Source organism: Triturus cristatus, chromosome 8 (genome assembly GCF_964204655.1).
Source record: "Triturus cristatus chromosome 8, aTriCri1.1, whole genome shotgun sequence".
NCBI lineage: Eukaryota > Metazoa > Chordata > Amphibia > Caudata > Salamandridae > Triturus > Triturus cristatus.
In genome coordinates this window covers 297,083,768-297,101,112 of record NC_140591.1, presented here as the reverse complement: position 1 = coordinate 297,101,112, position 17,345 = coordinate 297,083,768, and the positions used below count along the sequence as shown (strand labels likewise).

The 17,345-nt window shown below is 48.2% G+C and overlaps 1 protein-coding gene across 1 annotated transcript in view; it reads left to right on the top strand.

Moving 5' to 3' along the window:
* Positions 1-17,345, top strand: part of PSPC1 (paraspeckle component 1) — a 315,433-nt gene that overhangs the window by 53,041 nt on the left and 245,047 nt on the right. Inside the window, exon 4 of the mRNA XM_085621553.1 lies at positions 8,993-9,189. Within this exon, the coding sequence (XP_085477679.1) occupies positions 8,993-9,189 (197 nt within the window). The remainder of the gene's footprint in view (positions 1-8,992; positions 9,190-17,345) is intronic.

Here is a 17,345-nt window from a genome sequence, read left to right as displayed (position 1 = left end):
GCAAGTGGGACAGAAGGTCTTACAACACATATTCAGTAACCAGTGCTCATCTTCCACCCAGCCACCACAATAAGGACAATCCGCTACAAAGTCTATGCACAGCATAGGGAATCCAGAAAGATTCACGCTGCAAAATGTATAGTTTCTTACCTGTCGGTGTAGTTTTTGCAGCTTGAAGACTTTCTCGATTCACTAGCGAACCCACCCTTCTCCACCAGAAAGATGAGACCGGAGGCAAAGGGTGAATGATAAACAACACTTTACAAAAGAACTGAGAAAACCGGATTAATACAAGAAGAGAAAGAATCCAAAGATGGCGACCAAAGGTGGGCGCTTCCGCAGGAAGCGTGCCGACGTCACGAAGGACACGAAATGGTGGGACGTCGCCTCCCACCTGGGCCACGAAAAAAAGAGAAAATACTACGATTCCGGACCCAACCACAAGATGGCGGAATAATGCACAGCATAGTGAATCCAGAAAGTCTTCAAGCTGCAAATCTACACCGACAGGTAAACTATACGCTACATTGCCCAGGGCGCATTCAACAAGAAACAAGGGTGCAATTCTACCATTCCTGGCAAACATACCTATTCGTAACATTTGCCTTGACACAATATGATCTACCGCACACATACCTACAAATACACCTTCATGAAACGCTACCTTGTGAACATCCAGAGATATACAGTGAAGACCTGTTTGCAAATTCACCCACATTTTAGCACATCATCCCCAAGAAGGCAAATACAGCTGCATAATCAATTCACACCATTTGAATCCGGGAAAGGTTTCATGCTGCAAAACAAAATGGTTATATACCAACAGCAGTAGTTTTGCAGCCTGAAGAGCTTTCTGGATTCACATTCGACCCACTCGCCTTACAGGAAATGTGGGGGGACAAATGGGCAAGGCGGACCTTATTTCAAAAGAAGTTATGTTCCAGCTAACACAGTCGCCAAAAGGAAACCAGAAATTGAAGACGGCAACCACGCCCAGGAACTTCTTGGGTTGCATACCTGATTTTGCACAGGGGATGGTTCACGACACCCACCAAACAAGCATTGGCATAGCCAATAGGTCTCGCCTTTGGGACCTTATAAGTGTTTAGCCATGCAACAGTTGATGTGGTTGCACCAAGGATATTGTGCTGCATAACTAAATACTTAGAAGGTCCCAAAAGCGAGACCTATTGGCTATGCCAATGCATGTTTTACTTTCTTACCTAATCAAGCGAGACAACCATTGGCCTGGAAGTGATGACTATCAGCATTTAGAATCACTCAAAACAATAAACCAATTTCTATTTCTATCCATATTTAAAAATAAATACAGATAGTAAAATAGATCGTTTTCTGTCTGTGTTAATCTGTAATAATGCAAAACTGTAAGCCGTAATCCTAATGCTACCTTTTCTCTTGCATGGAGACGTCAAATGAATAGGTTTAGTAACTCTACAGCAAGGCACTGGAACAGTGCGGCACTGAAGAACCAATCTGGGTGACGAAGCCACCTCAATGGTCCCAGTAAAAGCAAAACCTTTTCAATATCGAAGAAATAAACATTCTTTTCGCCCTGCAGAAATATCTGAAAATTAAGAATGTTTGGTTTCTGCTCTAGACAAAAGAGGACATTGGGGCAAAGCTCTCTCCTCTCCTATCTGCATACATCACTCAACAGAAAAAGTGACCAGCGAACATCTGTAAAGTGTCAGGGGCTGCACTGCAATCCACAGGCAGCACGAGAAGTCACTTTACGTCCATCTGAGCAAGGACCTTACATGAAATCTGTAGGAATATTTAATACAGGCTGAACCCAGAGACGTTTTAAGGCATAGGCAAAGTGGGCTCTGGCCCAGGCCTCCCTGATATCCAGCTCTGTTCTGCAAAGGTTTGCCCTGGTGACCGTGAATATTTCTTTAAGAGATTGTTTTAAATACTTTTTCTCAGTGATTTATTTATGAAAGTCTATCACAGACATTTTGCTGAGAAATTTTGCATTTATATTTCATGGAACGCCCATAAATGTTTCTTTTAGATCAAAACAGGACATCCTATATGAGGAATGGGAGGGTGCCCGAGATTATTGGTGTAATATTAGTGAGCTGCTGTTGTTCTACAATATTGAAAACGCGTCACTTTCCCTGAATATTAGATGTAAACACATTTAGTATTTGGACGAGGGCGCTGCCAGTGACCTAGCAGAAGAGGGCATGAACAAGCTGAAAATGGATCATAAATTTAAAACGGTTCTGATCGGGGGCCCTCAAAAAACAATTCTGTTCTGGCCCCCAAAATCCTTAAGATATCCCTGGCTAAACCACTTGAGAACCCCCATAAATACATTCAAATGCTGCAGCCGCACAATCACATAATTCCAGTCACCCTGAGGCTACAGCACCTTAGCCGTGGTACTTATTCCACAGCATAAATAATGATTTGTTATGGACCAAAAACGTGAACATGCTACCCACAACAACTCCCACTCATGGAAGGGGAGTGGGCTACATTTCTGCTACACACCAGTTGCACATAAACCTATCACAGCGCTGGGTTAAGCGCCGTCGTTTACCAAACCTCGAAATATTGGTCAAATGGACACATCAAGGTACATTTCAGTTCTCCTAATAGCACACCGACCAGATAAAAGCGCTTTCCCCGTGGGAGGGGACTCCTAACAGACAACTGCTGAATGGATGGATGGACAGTCCTCCCTGCGGATTTTTTAGCTCACTGAAGTGAGTAAAACCTCGGTGAGACGCTCACCTTGCTGCTGGAAAAGTAGCAGGGCTGCATAGGCCACGAGAAGGGAGGACATTGCAGGACGCTTGGGCAGACAGGTGCGGTTAGACCTCGGAGTCTCGGCTTACAGCAGCCTTCGTCTGCTCCTCACACGATGCTCCCGTTCAGTGGAGGGCAGGAAGGGGAAGATGGCTTTTATCCCAAGCCCCCTCCTCCCCAGCACCTGCGCGCGGCCACGGGATGTTTGCAGAAGGAGTTGCACAACTTTTCAAGTTACAACAATGGTCTGGAAGGCAGAAGTTTGGCATGGCAAAATGCACATATCACTTATTCGAAGGAGGGGAGGGGCTATTCCTCCTGTTTGAGATCGAACAGGGCGCCGGGATCTGTAACAGACGTCTCTGTACCTGTGCACCTTTCTTCGAACAGTGGTGAACGAGTGAGTAGAGACATGTTCTAGCAAGGTGGCCTAGTTTAGAGTTTAAATTGCCAAATAAGGAATGCTAGACCGGAGATTGTATTCAAATCTTTCACCACTTGAAAACTGTGATATCTTGGGAACATCACTTAATTTCCCCGCGCAACGGAACACAACGAAATAGGAGCTATGTGAATTTGAATAAAGATAATTCTTCCTAATAGAGATGTCAAGTTGCCCCAAGTTATCCGATAACACATTCGTTATTGGAGTTTGCTTTGGAGTTGTTACTCGCAATTTTGACTCTCCTGGTCCTGGATTACCTGGTGCTTATCGTGAAGAATGCACGGTTCTAAATCCAAAGCGAGCCTTCTACTCACCATGGTAAAGTGGTAGTTAAGTAAATTTCGTGCAATCAGTGACACCAAAACTACAACTCCCAAAATGCATTCGCTCTCCCAAGCCCAGAATTTGAAAATTGTGCACCAACCCCTTACCCCTTAGACTCTCCTCTAAGAAACACACTGAATTTGCTTCTAAGCAAGAAGAATTTATTTATATGTTTGCAGTAAAAAGATGACCTGGTGCTGTTCACAAGACTGTGAAAGTGTAGAAAGTTTTCAGTTTATGAAGATATCAGCAGAACGTGACTCATCTGAAGTTTCCCAGTAAGTCAGCCCTCCAGGTACCTGCTCAGCGCCTCCCTCTGCCTCAAGGAGAGATTTTCCAAGCAGCTTACCTGCCATGGTGTACTGAGAGTAAGAACACGCGATCAAGAAACTTTGTGATTACTCCAACATTTCCTCTGTAAGACGTGAACAGCTTTGAAAATCCAAGCAGGGTGAAGCCTGGTTTATTTCAATGGGGGTAGGGTCACAGGCAAAACACAAAAATAACACGTTTTTTTTCAGTCTACCGGTATGAAGGGGTCGGAAACATGAGCTGTACAGTGACTTCAGTTTGTATAAAGGGGATTGGGTAAGTCCAGCCCAACAACCCTGATGTGTTCAGGGATTGGCCGACAGCTGTCCTAGCTTATTTTGACGATTTGGTGTCGCGGTCATAACGTTCCGGTGACTGTCTTTGCAGGAGACTAGCTGCAGAGCTCTCAAATTAACCAGAAACATGCGTGAGTAGCTCATTAAGTCCAGGTTTTCGCATTGCATTCCGGTACTTGAAGTACTGTCACCACATTATACAACCAGGAACAACCGAAGAAGAAAGGCCAAACATGCCCGAAGTGAAGTCAATGGGAATGACTCCTGCCTTCAAAACCGAATCGAACAAGCATTGGCCACGAAAGTCATCGTGATCACGATCGCTGTGAAAGCAAAAGTGATCGCGGTGACGCTCTAAAACACGCAAGAGATGCGCGCGTGCTTGGTGCGCGTTCTAGCAAGCTGGCTAACAATCTGGGGGGGAAAATGCTACCGCTGGCCACAGCTAGTCCGCGCACATGCACTGCAAGCTGTAGCCGGCGGTAGCATTTTTTGAAGCCCTCTCTTACTAAAGTCTCTCCGACCAGCGCATGCGCGCTGACTCAGCGAGACCTAAAAAAGGAAGTCAAGTCATAAATGCTTGAATAATTCCCCTCTGTGAATGTACACCCTTGAACACCGTTATGTTAATTGTTGGCTGTCAAGGAAACCTAGTAAAAGAATGTCTTTGCCCGTGCATCTATGCATAAATATGTTGCCTTGAAGCCTAAAAAGGCCTCGTTTTTAGGTCGAGCCTGGGCAGCGCATGCGCTGCTCTGCGAGGGATACTGTATTTGAGTATGGACTTGCAGCCCCGCACACTCGCCCCACCCCTTATTTGTCATTGGCTTGTGTCATTCTCCTTCGCAAATGCTGGCTTCTGATTCGTTGATAGGCTTGTTAGCCCCTCCTTCGTACCGCCTTGTCTTTATTTGTAACCTCCCATGAGGACTCTCCCTTTTACATGCGTCCTGACTCTGAAACTTTCATTACCATTTTGGAGAACTATTTCCTTAATGTACACAGACGCCAGCAATGATGGCCGCTTCTGTGTTAGCAGCTCACAATGCACGCGTTCACTGTGGCTGACCGCCCTACCCCCTACCATTTTGGCGAACTATTTCCTTAATGCTCACAGGACTCGTGGGGCGCCAGCAATGGCAGCTGCTTGTAATGTGGTGTTCAAAAACAACAGTTGATGGACAGAATGCAGAGCAATGTCATACATTCACCCCAGTACAGAGATCTGGGCCTAATCCATCGTTTTTTTGCACACCATGCCATTCCAGTTTGAACCCAGCCATATGCAAATCAGTCTTGACCCTGCCAGACCAGGGAGGACCTGGTCTGGCAGTTCGGTCTGGACTGTTCCCATGAGGCACAGGGTCAAGACTGATTTGCATATGGCTAGGTCCAAACTGGGGTGGTGTAGTGGGCAAAAGAACAATGGATTTAACCCAGGTCTTTTGATTGGGGGAGAATGTTTGCATTGTCAGCGTTCCATCCATCATTTGTTTGCTGTAACACTTTTCGCCCTAAGTGGGATGGGTACGCCCAGACGTGGGTCCCTTGCTCACTGTGCCACTGGATTCAAGCTAGCCTGGCTGAAGAAGGGTGACATACCCTGAAACAGGTCCCAGGATGCTTGTTTCCGGTCCATGGAGGACCTGGCTTGGCAGTTCGGGCTGGACTGTTCTCATGAGGCACAGGGTCAAGACTGATTTGCATATGGACATGTCTGAACTGGGGTGGCGTGGTGAGCAAAATAACTATGGATTAAACCCAGATCTGTGACAGGGGTGAATGTTTTGCTAATGTGCAACATTCCGTCCATTATCTTGTGTGTTTTGATGTAGTTGTAAAGACAACAGCAAAAATAGCAATAAACAAAATCTAAGACCCCTGCAAAGAAGCGAACTGTTTTCCATATAACAAAACTTTGAGGGAAAGATGTGGTTTTCACAGAAATAGGTTACTCGAGTGATCACCGTTTATTGATCAGCTAGTGCACTTAAGAAAAAGCTTATACTTGCTGTACTACTTTTATCAACTAGTTGGCAAATGCTCTTTCCACCAAACTGTGGTAAAACCATTTGAACGGAAATATTACACAAGCCTGGTAAAAGATGTCCCACCCTGTCCTGTGTGTTCTATTTGGTATGTCCAGTTTTTAGGCCACAGACTGCGCAATTTCTATCTTTTAGATTTAGTGTTTGAATACGGACATCTAAAGAGTTCTTAGTGTGGCTACTACCATCTCTTCCCACACTTAGTTGAAACTGGCACTGTTAGTCGAGTTATTAGAATATAACAACGTAAAAGAGAGGGGCTCTTTGCCACAAATAGGGGTAGAGCACCAATAGACAAAAGTCAAGAGAAGAATTCCCCTATTTGGCACATCATCAGGTGAACTAAAAGATTCTTACCCACACCAAACCATTCACTCACCAGAACAAGCACCCTTGTCTTAACCACATGTGGACTCGTAATTAAAAATTTCTATATTTTATTAGAAACAATGACATAATAAAACATTTCTTTATAGCAATCACAAGACAGTAAAATCTGCGCCCAATGTTATAGTTGTTGGACAGTTAGAAAATAAAGAAATTACAATAAAAAACATACAGTAAAAATACATTAAACCAATTTCATCCAAAGAGTCATTTGTAAACACTGGGAGAACACAAGTAAGAAAGATGCTTTCTAATCAAAAAACAAAGGAAGACAAATGATCTAGATCAACTATTCTCATTACACTAGATACTTAGTGTTTGCATTTTCCGGAGAACAGATGTCATTCCGATCTATAGTCTCCTTTACTTTAAAGTTGCGTCGACGCGTTTCGGTGGAAAACAGAAAATAGAAGACCACCTTCTTCAGGACAGTTAATTATGGTCTCCCACAATATAAAGAATCTTCTATTCTAGCCAGTACATCCAAGCGGTAGGTACTAGAGGATTCCTTCCCTTACTTCTCTTTAACGGGAGTGCGGTAAGTTCATAGGATATATAAGGGAACACACCTCTTAATCTGCCATCCTGTGTGTCCGTTTTAAAGTGCGCTCATAGTATAGGAAAGGTGGGACCGGCTAAAATGAAAATAGGGAACAATCCCGTCCAAAAGCTTGTCTCGGGGGTAAGGAAATACTCTATTCTTTTAAGAACATATCCGTCCTAAATATCCATACTTCATTGGCTGATGTATTTGGTTAGATCTCGGTACACAAGTATTCTCGAGATTCCAAAGATTTCCCGTTGCAGCACGTGGAAATCTTGAAGCCTTGACCTGGTCCCCAGTGAAGCGCGCTTCACTGGGGACCAGGTCAAGGCTTCAAGGCTTCAAGATTTCCACGTGCTGCAACGGGAAATCTATGGAATCTCGAGAATACTTGTGTACCGAGATCTAACCAAATACATCAGCCAATGAAGTATGGATATTTAGGACGGATATGTTCTTAAAAGAATAGAGTATTTCCTTACCCCCGAGACAAGCTTTTGGACGGGATTGTTCCCTATTTTCATTTTAGCCGGTCCCACCTTTCCTATACTATGAGCGCACTTTAAAACGGACACACAGGATGGCAGATTAAGAGGTGTGTTCCCTTATATATCCTATGAACTTACCGCACTCCCGTTAAAGAGAAGTAAGGGAAGGAATCCTCTAGTACCTACCGCTTGGATGTACTGGCTAGAATAGAAGATTCTTTATATTGTGGGAGACCATAATTAACTGTCCTGAAGAAGGTGGTCTTCTATTTTCTGTTTTCCACCGAAACGCGTCGACGCAACTTTAAAGTAAAGGAGACTATAGATCGGAATGACATCTGTTCTCCGGAAAATGCAAACACTAAGTATCTAGTGTAATGAGAATAGTTGATCTAGATCATTTGTCTTCCTTTGTTTTTTGATTAGAAAGCATCTTTCTTACTTGTGTTCTCCCAGTGTTTACAAATGACTCTTTGGATGAAATTGGTTTAATGTATTTTTACTGTATGTTTTTTATTGTAATTTCTTTATTTTCTAACTGTCCAACAACTATAACATTGGGCGCAGATTTTACTGTCTTGTGATTGCTATAAAGAAATGTTTTATTATGTCATTGTTTCTAATAAAATATAGAAATTTTTAATTACGAGTCCACATGTGGTTAAGACAAGGGTGCTTGTTCTGGTGAGTGAATGGTTTGGTGTGGGTAAGAATCTTTTAGTTCACCTGATGATGTGCCAAATAGGGGAATTCTTCTCTTGACTTTAGTCGAGTTATTAGTCCAGTGGTACAAGTGTTTTACAAGCAACCCTGTAAGGAAGCTCTATAAATAAATCAAGTCCTCTACAAGCTCCCTGGACTGGAATCAAGCATCCTAGGACCTGTTTCGGGGTTTCACCCCTCTTGAGCCAGGATAGCATGACTCCAGTGGCGTAGTGAGCACGGGACCCACGAGGCAACTACATTGCCAAGACACTCTGGAATACAGTGTAGTTGTTCAGCCCAGTCTATTTCAGCGTTTGATTTACGTGATCTGCACTTCCTGAAAGAGCAGGTGCCTACATTTAATTGTCTAATACTTGCATAGCAAGTCTGTGGCTTAAGCAGCTCTTTGTATAATATTTAATGGGCTGAAGCAAATCAAATATAAATTGTTTACAAGACATTTTTAAAACAGCCAAAACTACCATGTTTGTTATATCTGCTTGAATACTCATGCACACCTCATTTTGATTACTGTTAATCTTTAGCAATTAATGTTATGTATTCACATTATACCTTTTTTGATTTATTTTATATTTATCCTAATGCATTTGTTGGTGGTAAACATAAAGCATGATAGCAGTTAATTTTGTACTCTTGATAATTAGGGAAAGAGAAGAACCTCCTCGCTTTGCTCAACCAGGAACATTTGAGTTTGAGTATTCTTCACGATGGAAAGCTCTTGATGAAATGGAAAAGCAGCAACGTGAGCAAGTGGAGCGAAACATGAGAGAAGGCAAAGATAAACTGGAGGTGGATATGGATGCTGCTAAACAAGAACATCATCTAATGATGATGAGACAAGGTAAATTAGTTATTTTTAAATTATATAAATATTTTCATGACACATTGATACTGCCTAATGTTAATTTTGTAAATTAAAGTGTGTAATGTGTTTTACACAATTATTGTATGGGATTATAAAATTACATAGGTAGTGTCGATTAACATGGACAGATGAGCCTTTTCATTCATTTTTCCTCATACTTTTTGTGCATAAGAGGGCCTTTAAAACAAGAACTTACATTGTAAGAAATTGGAGTATTAGTTGAAGGTGGTGAGAACCCACTTCATATAATCGCAATCCTTGTCAAGGTTAACCACTGAAGTCCCTAAATAACACTATGCTTTATCCCTCTTGTAGCTTGGCACAAAGCAATCCGGCATAATTTGTGGCAATGTGTAAAGTTTTTATGCTGCACGCAAACAGTAATAAAGTGAAACACAAGGAAAATCCTAAAGCAATTTAGAAATGATAAAGTATATTTTGAAGCTTAAATTAAAAATGGCGCCAAAAGTGCCAACTGCAGGTATCTGGTTGTGGTAGACTGGTTTGAAATTGAGAATTTAAAGTAAGACTGCAAGGGAACGCAGTTCGAATACAGGGACCAGCTTCGACCCAGTGAAAGCTTCACTTCTGGCTTTGAAACTTATATAGAGGAAAAAGTGGTCGTTAGCAGGGCAATCTGGATCTCAAGCAGAGTTTGATCGCTGTTTGCTTCTGATGAGTGGGGTTCCGTTGCAGTAGATATTGGCGAAGGCAGGAAAGCTTTCAGCAGGCGGAGAGGAAGGCCTAGATGATTGGATGCTGCTTGGCATGTGTCCTGGGGAAGCCCTCTACGTTTTGGAATAGGTTTTATGGAAGTTTGATCTCATTCAGTGGGTAAACTGGCAAGTTGAGGCCAACTGGTGATTTGACACGGACTGCTTCTATGGCGACACCGGTTTCTGCTCTCCAGGTAAAAAGTTGGCAGGATTTTAGCAAAAATCTTCTACACCCAGCTTATTGCAGTTTGGACCTCCTTGCCTTGAACCCCTCTTGTCCCCAGTCTTCAGGTTCTTCAGACAACAGGGCAGTCCTTCTGATTCTTCACATATCCAGGAGTGTGCTGAGGATAGGTCTGTGGAGATTTACTTTTATACCTACTGTCAGCCTGTGGTGGAAGAACATTCCTAGGTACTCCTACTAAATCAGATCTGGCCAGTTCCCCACTCCCTCCGAGTTTGGAGTCAGCCTGACAGACAAAAGTGGCAGCCCTAGGTGTGAGCTTCATCTGCCAGTGATAGGATATGCATACATTGAAGCTCAGGAAATGAGTGGGCACATCCCCACAGACCCTCCTTTCAAAGGAGGAAACCTGCTTCCCACATAGAAAGGCCTTTGTCCACTGTCTAAGAGCAATACACCTCTCGTCTTAGTGGATCTATCGGGTTTCAGATGACAGCTAGGCACTTGCAGGAAAGCCTGCTGGTTTTACGCAGAAAAATCTCAACTTTATAAAAGTGTAATTTCCATGATAATATCAAATCTGACGACCTAATATTTTTCTAGTTATTCCTCAACTGAGTTTAACAATTGTTTTTTTTTTTTTTTTTTTTTTTTGAAACCGTTTATTACAATCTCAAATATATACAGGTATGGGCCTACAACCTTCCGGCCGGCCGCTAAAGTGACAGCAATAAATGACATATATACAATAAGGCACTTGGCGTTACAGAGACGCTAAAGCAGGAGGTATCAGCAACGTGGGCCACATGACTCTGAGCCCACAATACGGTTTCGTTTTATACAACACAACAACATAAAACCACACCCGCAAGGCAACCCGAGAGCGAGAGTGACAACATATGCTCCTCAAATGGGGGGACCCCAACCATACACTAAAATCGAAGGAGGGGAAGGGAAATAGGTCCGGGACTGGGAAAACACTGTGCCCGGGATTGAGGGAGGGGGTCATCTAGGGGGACGGAGCTGGTGAAGCGGGAGGCAACAATGGCGGCTCGCAAATACCCCCGCGGTAGGCGTTCCAGGGGCCCCACACCTTCAGCCACGCCCCAGGCTTACCCCTCGCCACATACACCATCTTCTCTCGGAACATGCACCAATCCATGTGTTCTTTCCAGGCCGACACTGCCGGGGGCCTCTGGGATCCCCACAGTTGAGCGATGTCACGTTTAGCAATCATATAACCCAGCGTCACCCATCGCGTCTGCGGAACCGAGTAGTCGGTTGGTTCCCACACATTCAGCAGGCATCTCCTTGCTTCAGGCACCAGCACGACATGCGTAACCGCTCGCAGGACCTCATGCACACCACGCCAGAATCGCTCCACCCTCGGACATTCCCACAGAATATGTAAAAAAGTCGCCAATGCACCGCACCCACGCTTACACAGTCCATCCTCGGCATAGCCCATACGCAGAAGCCCTGGCCCCGTCATGTACACCCGGTGAAGTATCTTAAGCTGGACGAAGCGAAGGCGAGCCGGGATGGCCACCTCCTTCGGGGAGGCCACCGCGGAAATCCAGTCCTCGTCGTCCAGCTCCAACCCATCGGCAACCCAAGCCTCGCGGAGCCCAGTCAGTAAGCCCGAGCGGTCATTAATCAACTTCTTGTAGATGAGGGAGATCGTGCTGTCCGGAACGTGGCCATCTAGCACTCTATCCTCCAATGGGGAGGACTCCGGGATGGCGGCCACGTCTGGGAAGACTGAACCCAGAGCGTGACGGACCTGCAGGTATCGAAAGTATTCACTGCCCTGCAGCTGAAACTCCGCCTGCAGTGTCTCGAATGTTTTGAATCCTCCCCTCGTCCAGAGGTCCCCCACTGTACTAATGCCGATCGTGTCCCACCTATCGAAGCCCCTCGAGGTCCATAGGGAGCCCAACCTCTCAGACGCATACAACGGTGACGCCCGGGTCAAACGGTCCTTCCATCCCATAGCTGCATTGGCCGCGTGCCATACTCGCACCATGACACGCGTGGGTCCCGTCAGGCGGGAATCGGGCACGCTAGTGTAGAGCGCTCGATTATAATCGCCACCGGGCAGGAGCATCTTGTCCATTTCAAATGCCGGGTTTAAGGCGGGCCCGTAAAGGCCGTGATTAATTGCAGCTAATTGGGAGGCCCAGTAATACCGCTTAATATCCGGGAGGGCAATCCCTCCGTCATACCACGGGAGCGTCAACTTTGCCAGGGCTATACGCGGCCTCCCGTCCCAGAACAGGCGGCGCTGCAAACTCTCCACCTCACGGAAGTAACGCGCCGGGACCAGGTCCATCGAGTTCTGGAGAGCGTACAAAAAGCGTGGCAATGACATCATCTTGAACAATGCCGCCCGGCCGAGCGGCGAAAGCGGCAAGCGCCGCCAGCGCGCGACGTCCTCCTTCAAGCGCTGGAGGGGGGGAAGCAAATTCCGCTCGTAGCGGGCCACAGGGTCCAGCGTAATATAGACGCCCAGGTAACGAAACCCCTGCGAGGCAATCTGGATCGAGCAGCCCCGCGGGAGAACAGGAGCCTCCCCGGAAAGCACATAGATACAGGATTTGGCCCAGTTGATGACAAGACCTGAGTTACGGCCGAAAGAGCGCAGGGCATCGACCAGGACAATCAGTGATTTACGCGGGGAGGCTAAGTACAACAGGATGTCGTCGGCGTAGAGGGACACGCGGTCCTCATACTCAGGGGTCCAACGGAGACCACGAATAGAAGGGTGCCACCGCAGCCACTCCGCTAGGGGTTCCAAGGCCAGTGCAAACAGGAGCGGCGACAGGGGGCAACCCTGTCGCGTGCCCCGTCCCAGCACAAATGGGGCCGAGATTCGACCATTCACCACCACCTGCGCCAATGGGTCAGAGTACAACAATTTGACCCAGCTGATGAATCCCGGGCCAAATCCAAATTTCGCCAACATCGCCCAGATGTACGGCCCCTCGAGCGTGTCAAACGCCATGGTGGCGTCCAAGGACGCCAAGATGGCCGGCTCCCGCACGAACGGAACACGCGCGAGCACCCCGTGCAAGCGCCGCAGGTTAAGGGCCGTGTTGCGATGGGGAATGAAGCCGGACTGGTCTTGGTGGACCAGATCGCCCACCACGCCGACCAGCCGGTTGGCAAGCACCTTGGCGAGGATTTTAGGCTCCGCATTCAAGAGCGAGATCGGCCGATAGGATGTAACCCGGTCTCGCGGTCTCCCCTCCTTGTGGATAACCACGATGGTAGCTAGACGCTGGTCCGGCGGGAGGGAGCACCGCGAGTGGGCCGCAAGGAACATCGCACGGAGGCGAGGTGCCAGTACATCCGGTCGCAGCTTATACAATTCGATAGGAAGGCCATTCGGGCCCATGGCCTTGCCCGAGGCGACCGAGCGTATGGCGAGGGCGATTTCATCCGAGGTGGGAGCGGCATCCAACGAATCCCTGTCCTCCACTGAAAGCGAGGGCAGCGCGATGTCCCGCAACAGGGCATGGGAGTCCTCCTCCGAGCAGGGAGAGACCGGAGAATATACCTCGCGGAAATAATCCGCGAAGCAAGAAACAATGCCTTCCGGCTCAGTAATTCGTACACCATCCATCCTCTCAATCAGCGGGACCACACGACTAGCTCTCTCCTTCTTATCCAACCACGCAATCAGTTTGCCAGCCTGATCACCCACATCATACAGTCGCCCCTGTTGCTCTCTGCTAAGGCCCCTGGCCGCCTCCGTGACGAGGGCCCTATAGGCCGCCTGTTTAAGGTGTAGAACATGCAGCGCCGCGTCAGTCACCCCACTCCCCAGACCACCCTCCAATTCAGTAATTTCGGCCTCCACCCGGGTCACCTCCTCCTGTGCGCGTCTGCGGGCATGGGAGATAAAGGAGAGGGCCTCCCCTCTGAGAACTGTTTTAAAGGCTTCCCACAGGGAGATAGCCGACGGAACGGACCCCACATTCTCCTCAAAATACCGTTGCAATGATTTAATCAGGTCAGCACGAATAGTGGGGTCACGCAGGTACCAAGCATTGATTGGGGCTACCCTGCCCTCTCCCCTCGGGAAGACACCCAAGTGCAACAGGAGCGGGGAATGATCTGAAATACCCCGCGCCAGATGGCGCACCTCTCCCACCCTCCCAGCATAGGCCGCAGGGACAAGGACATAATCAAGCCGCGAGAGGCTACCATGGGCACCCGAATGGAAGGTGTACTGCAGCTGGGTGGGATGCTTTAAACGCCAGCAGTCCACCAATCCCAGTGTGTCCAAAAGGCCCGCTAACCACGCCTGTGCCCGGGGGAGGGCCCTAGGGGGATGACGATCCATAGTCCCAGAAGCCACCGCATTGAAATCCCCCCCCCAACCACCAGAAGCCCCCCCGGGAGGTCAAGGAGGAGGCGTCCCAGATCTGCAAAGGTGGTGGACTGTAGCCCCGGTGGGACGTACACAGAGACAAAGACAACTACCTTGCCCTCCATCCTCCCCACCAAGACAGTGTAGCGTCCCCTCTCATCATGGCGTACCTCGTCTATTTCTAGCGGGAGCGAGGTCTTGATCATGATGCCCACCCCCCGCGAGCCTGATGTGAAGCCCGAGTGGGCCACCAAGCGAAAGCCACGGCGATTCATGGCACAAAAGGAGTTGCCAATAAGGTGTGTCTCCTGCAGAAAGACCACATCAGGCGACATCCGTTTCAAATACTGCAGGACCACACCCCGCTTGATCCTATCACCCAGTCCGTTAACATTCCAGGACAACAAAGTCAAATCCCTACCCCCCATCACATAACGAAGCCATCATTTGTCCCCCCCAGAGCATCTCAAAAACAACAATACAATAACGGGTTTGCCTTGCGGTAGAAACGAACCACACCCCACCCCAACCCAACAGAACTCCCCCCCCACCCTGCACCCCTGCATGAGCCCGAACAGCCCCCCCAAAGTGCAGTGTGCCTGTCGCCCCATAGATAAGAAAATTAACTAGTCCCCCAGAGGAGGAGGGAGATCCCCCAAGAGACCCCACACGACCTCCACAGGAGGGGAACTTACCCTAACAGTCAATAGTGACAACAACGCAGTCCAGAGCAAGGCCTACCATTAGTCCCTCAGTCCTGATCCGGCGGGCCCTCCCCACCAACCGCACCCCCCCCCCCACCCCCCCGGCCCCGATCTCCGGGCAAAGTGTCTAGCCAGTCCCTGGCCACCTCGGGTCGATCAAAAAAGTGCGTGTGGCCATCCACCTCCACTCTCAGCTTAGCTGGAAAAAGCATCGCATATTTGAGATTCAGGTCCCTTAGGCGACGTTTAACACCGAGAAAGCTCAGTCTCTGCTTTTGGACTGCCGGAGTGAAGTCAGGATAGAAATTGATGTCCATATTGTCAAGTTTGACCGGCCCTTGTAGCCTGGAAGTCTGTAGGATAGCGTCTCTGTCCCGAAAATTGAAGATCCGGGCGATGAGAGGCCTCGGAGGGGCTCCAACCTTAGGCCTACCCCCGGGGACCCTGTGGGCACGCTCCACCGCAAAGAATTTACTCAGCCCCCGAGGCTGGAGATGGGTGAGAACCAGGTCCTCAACAAATAGATCCGCCGCCTCCGCCTCGCGTCCCTCCGGCACCCCGATAATGCGGACGTTGTTCCTCCGGGCCCGACCCTCGGAATCCTCCAGCCGACGATTCATCAGGGCGCTCGCCTGGCCAAGCCTGCGCACCTCCTGTTGGAGGGCCGCCACGTCCGTTGTGAGGCCCGTGGTAGAGTGGGCCAAAGAGTCGACCCGGTCGTTGGTTTTAGACAAATCCGCCCTCACGAGGCCCACGTCCACGAGGACCGAGTCAATCTTCTGCGCCAGATTGTCGAAGCGCTGGTCCACCGAGGCCTTCATCTCGGCGATGGCACCCATGACGTCTCGGAGGGTCAGGTCCGTGGGCAGAGCGGAAGCATCAGTCAGGCCCATAGGGGACCTACGCGGCGCCTCTGGGGATCCCTTCTGGAGGGTGTAGCGGTCCATACTGTTGGATTGCTGGGCCGCGCCACGGCGGGTCGATTTTATCTTAGCCCGATCGCCATCTTGTTTTGTGGACATGGTTTCAATCCCCAAGACGAGTCAATCTCCTCAAGAAAGGGGGGGCCGACAGTCCAGTTCAAGGGGTCCAGGGGGGAGCGACCACCGCTCCGCAGGACGGACCGCAGCTGGCGGACCGGCAGGGCACCCCAGCGAGACCACACCACCGCACACCGCCCCGCAACCCAACCTCGCCTGGCAGCAAGGAGGGCGCAAAAGCGAAAGTGAAAATGCGGGGTACGCGAGTCACCCAGCCTTGCCCGCCGCTGTTGTTCACTTTGTGTCCGGATCGCCCCACCACTCCAGTACGGGGGGCCGGTGTGGAGAAGGCCGCAAACCTCAATCGATGCTCCTGCCAGTGTCCGAGGTCCGATTTAAAAACGGAAAACGGGCGTCACCTCTGCTCGGGCTCACAAATACAGTCCCCTCATATGGGACAGGATTCTGTCAGGATTTATGCAGGAGGTCCTCGGGAGCCTCGCACCTACGCGGCCATCTTGGTTGCGCGCTAGGCTCCTCCTCGAGTTTAACAATTGTTAAATGTAATAGTTTAAACTAGTGTGAAAGATCCAGCCTTGCCAGACTGAAAGATTACTTTGGGCATGTTACACTTCCAGGACCAAAAATAAATATACCTATTCTACTATTGTGCACCCAACCCTATTGCCATTTAAGGCTTGCCTTAGGGGGTGAGTTAGTAGAATTTTAAATGGTTTGGGCCTATCCAAATAATTATTTTTGCCAGGTCGAAATGGTGGTAGAGCACTCTACACATGCTACAGTGGCAGGCCTATTTGCATGTTTTTCAGTGCTTCTTTAGTGGGTGTTGCAGGCCACTGGTAGCATTTAATTTACAGGCCCTGGGCAGAGGTATTACCATATACTAGGACCTTACGAGTAAATTAAATATACCAATCGGAGGTATAGATATTTTGATATGTTTAAAATGGAGAGCAGTCACTACATTACTGGTTAGCAGGGGTAAAGTGCACAGAGTCATGCAGCCGACAAAAATAGTATTCAGAAAGAAAGCAAAAATTGAAGGAAGGAAGGGCGTAATGATTTCAGATACTCCATATTTAGAAAGACGCCACTTTTTGTTTTACTAATTTGGATGACCGATCTAATTGCGTGTGAATTTGTTTTTATTTA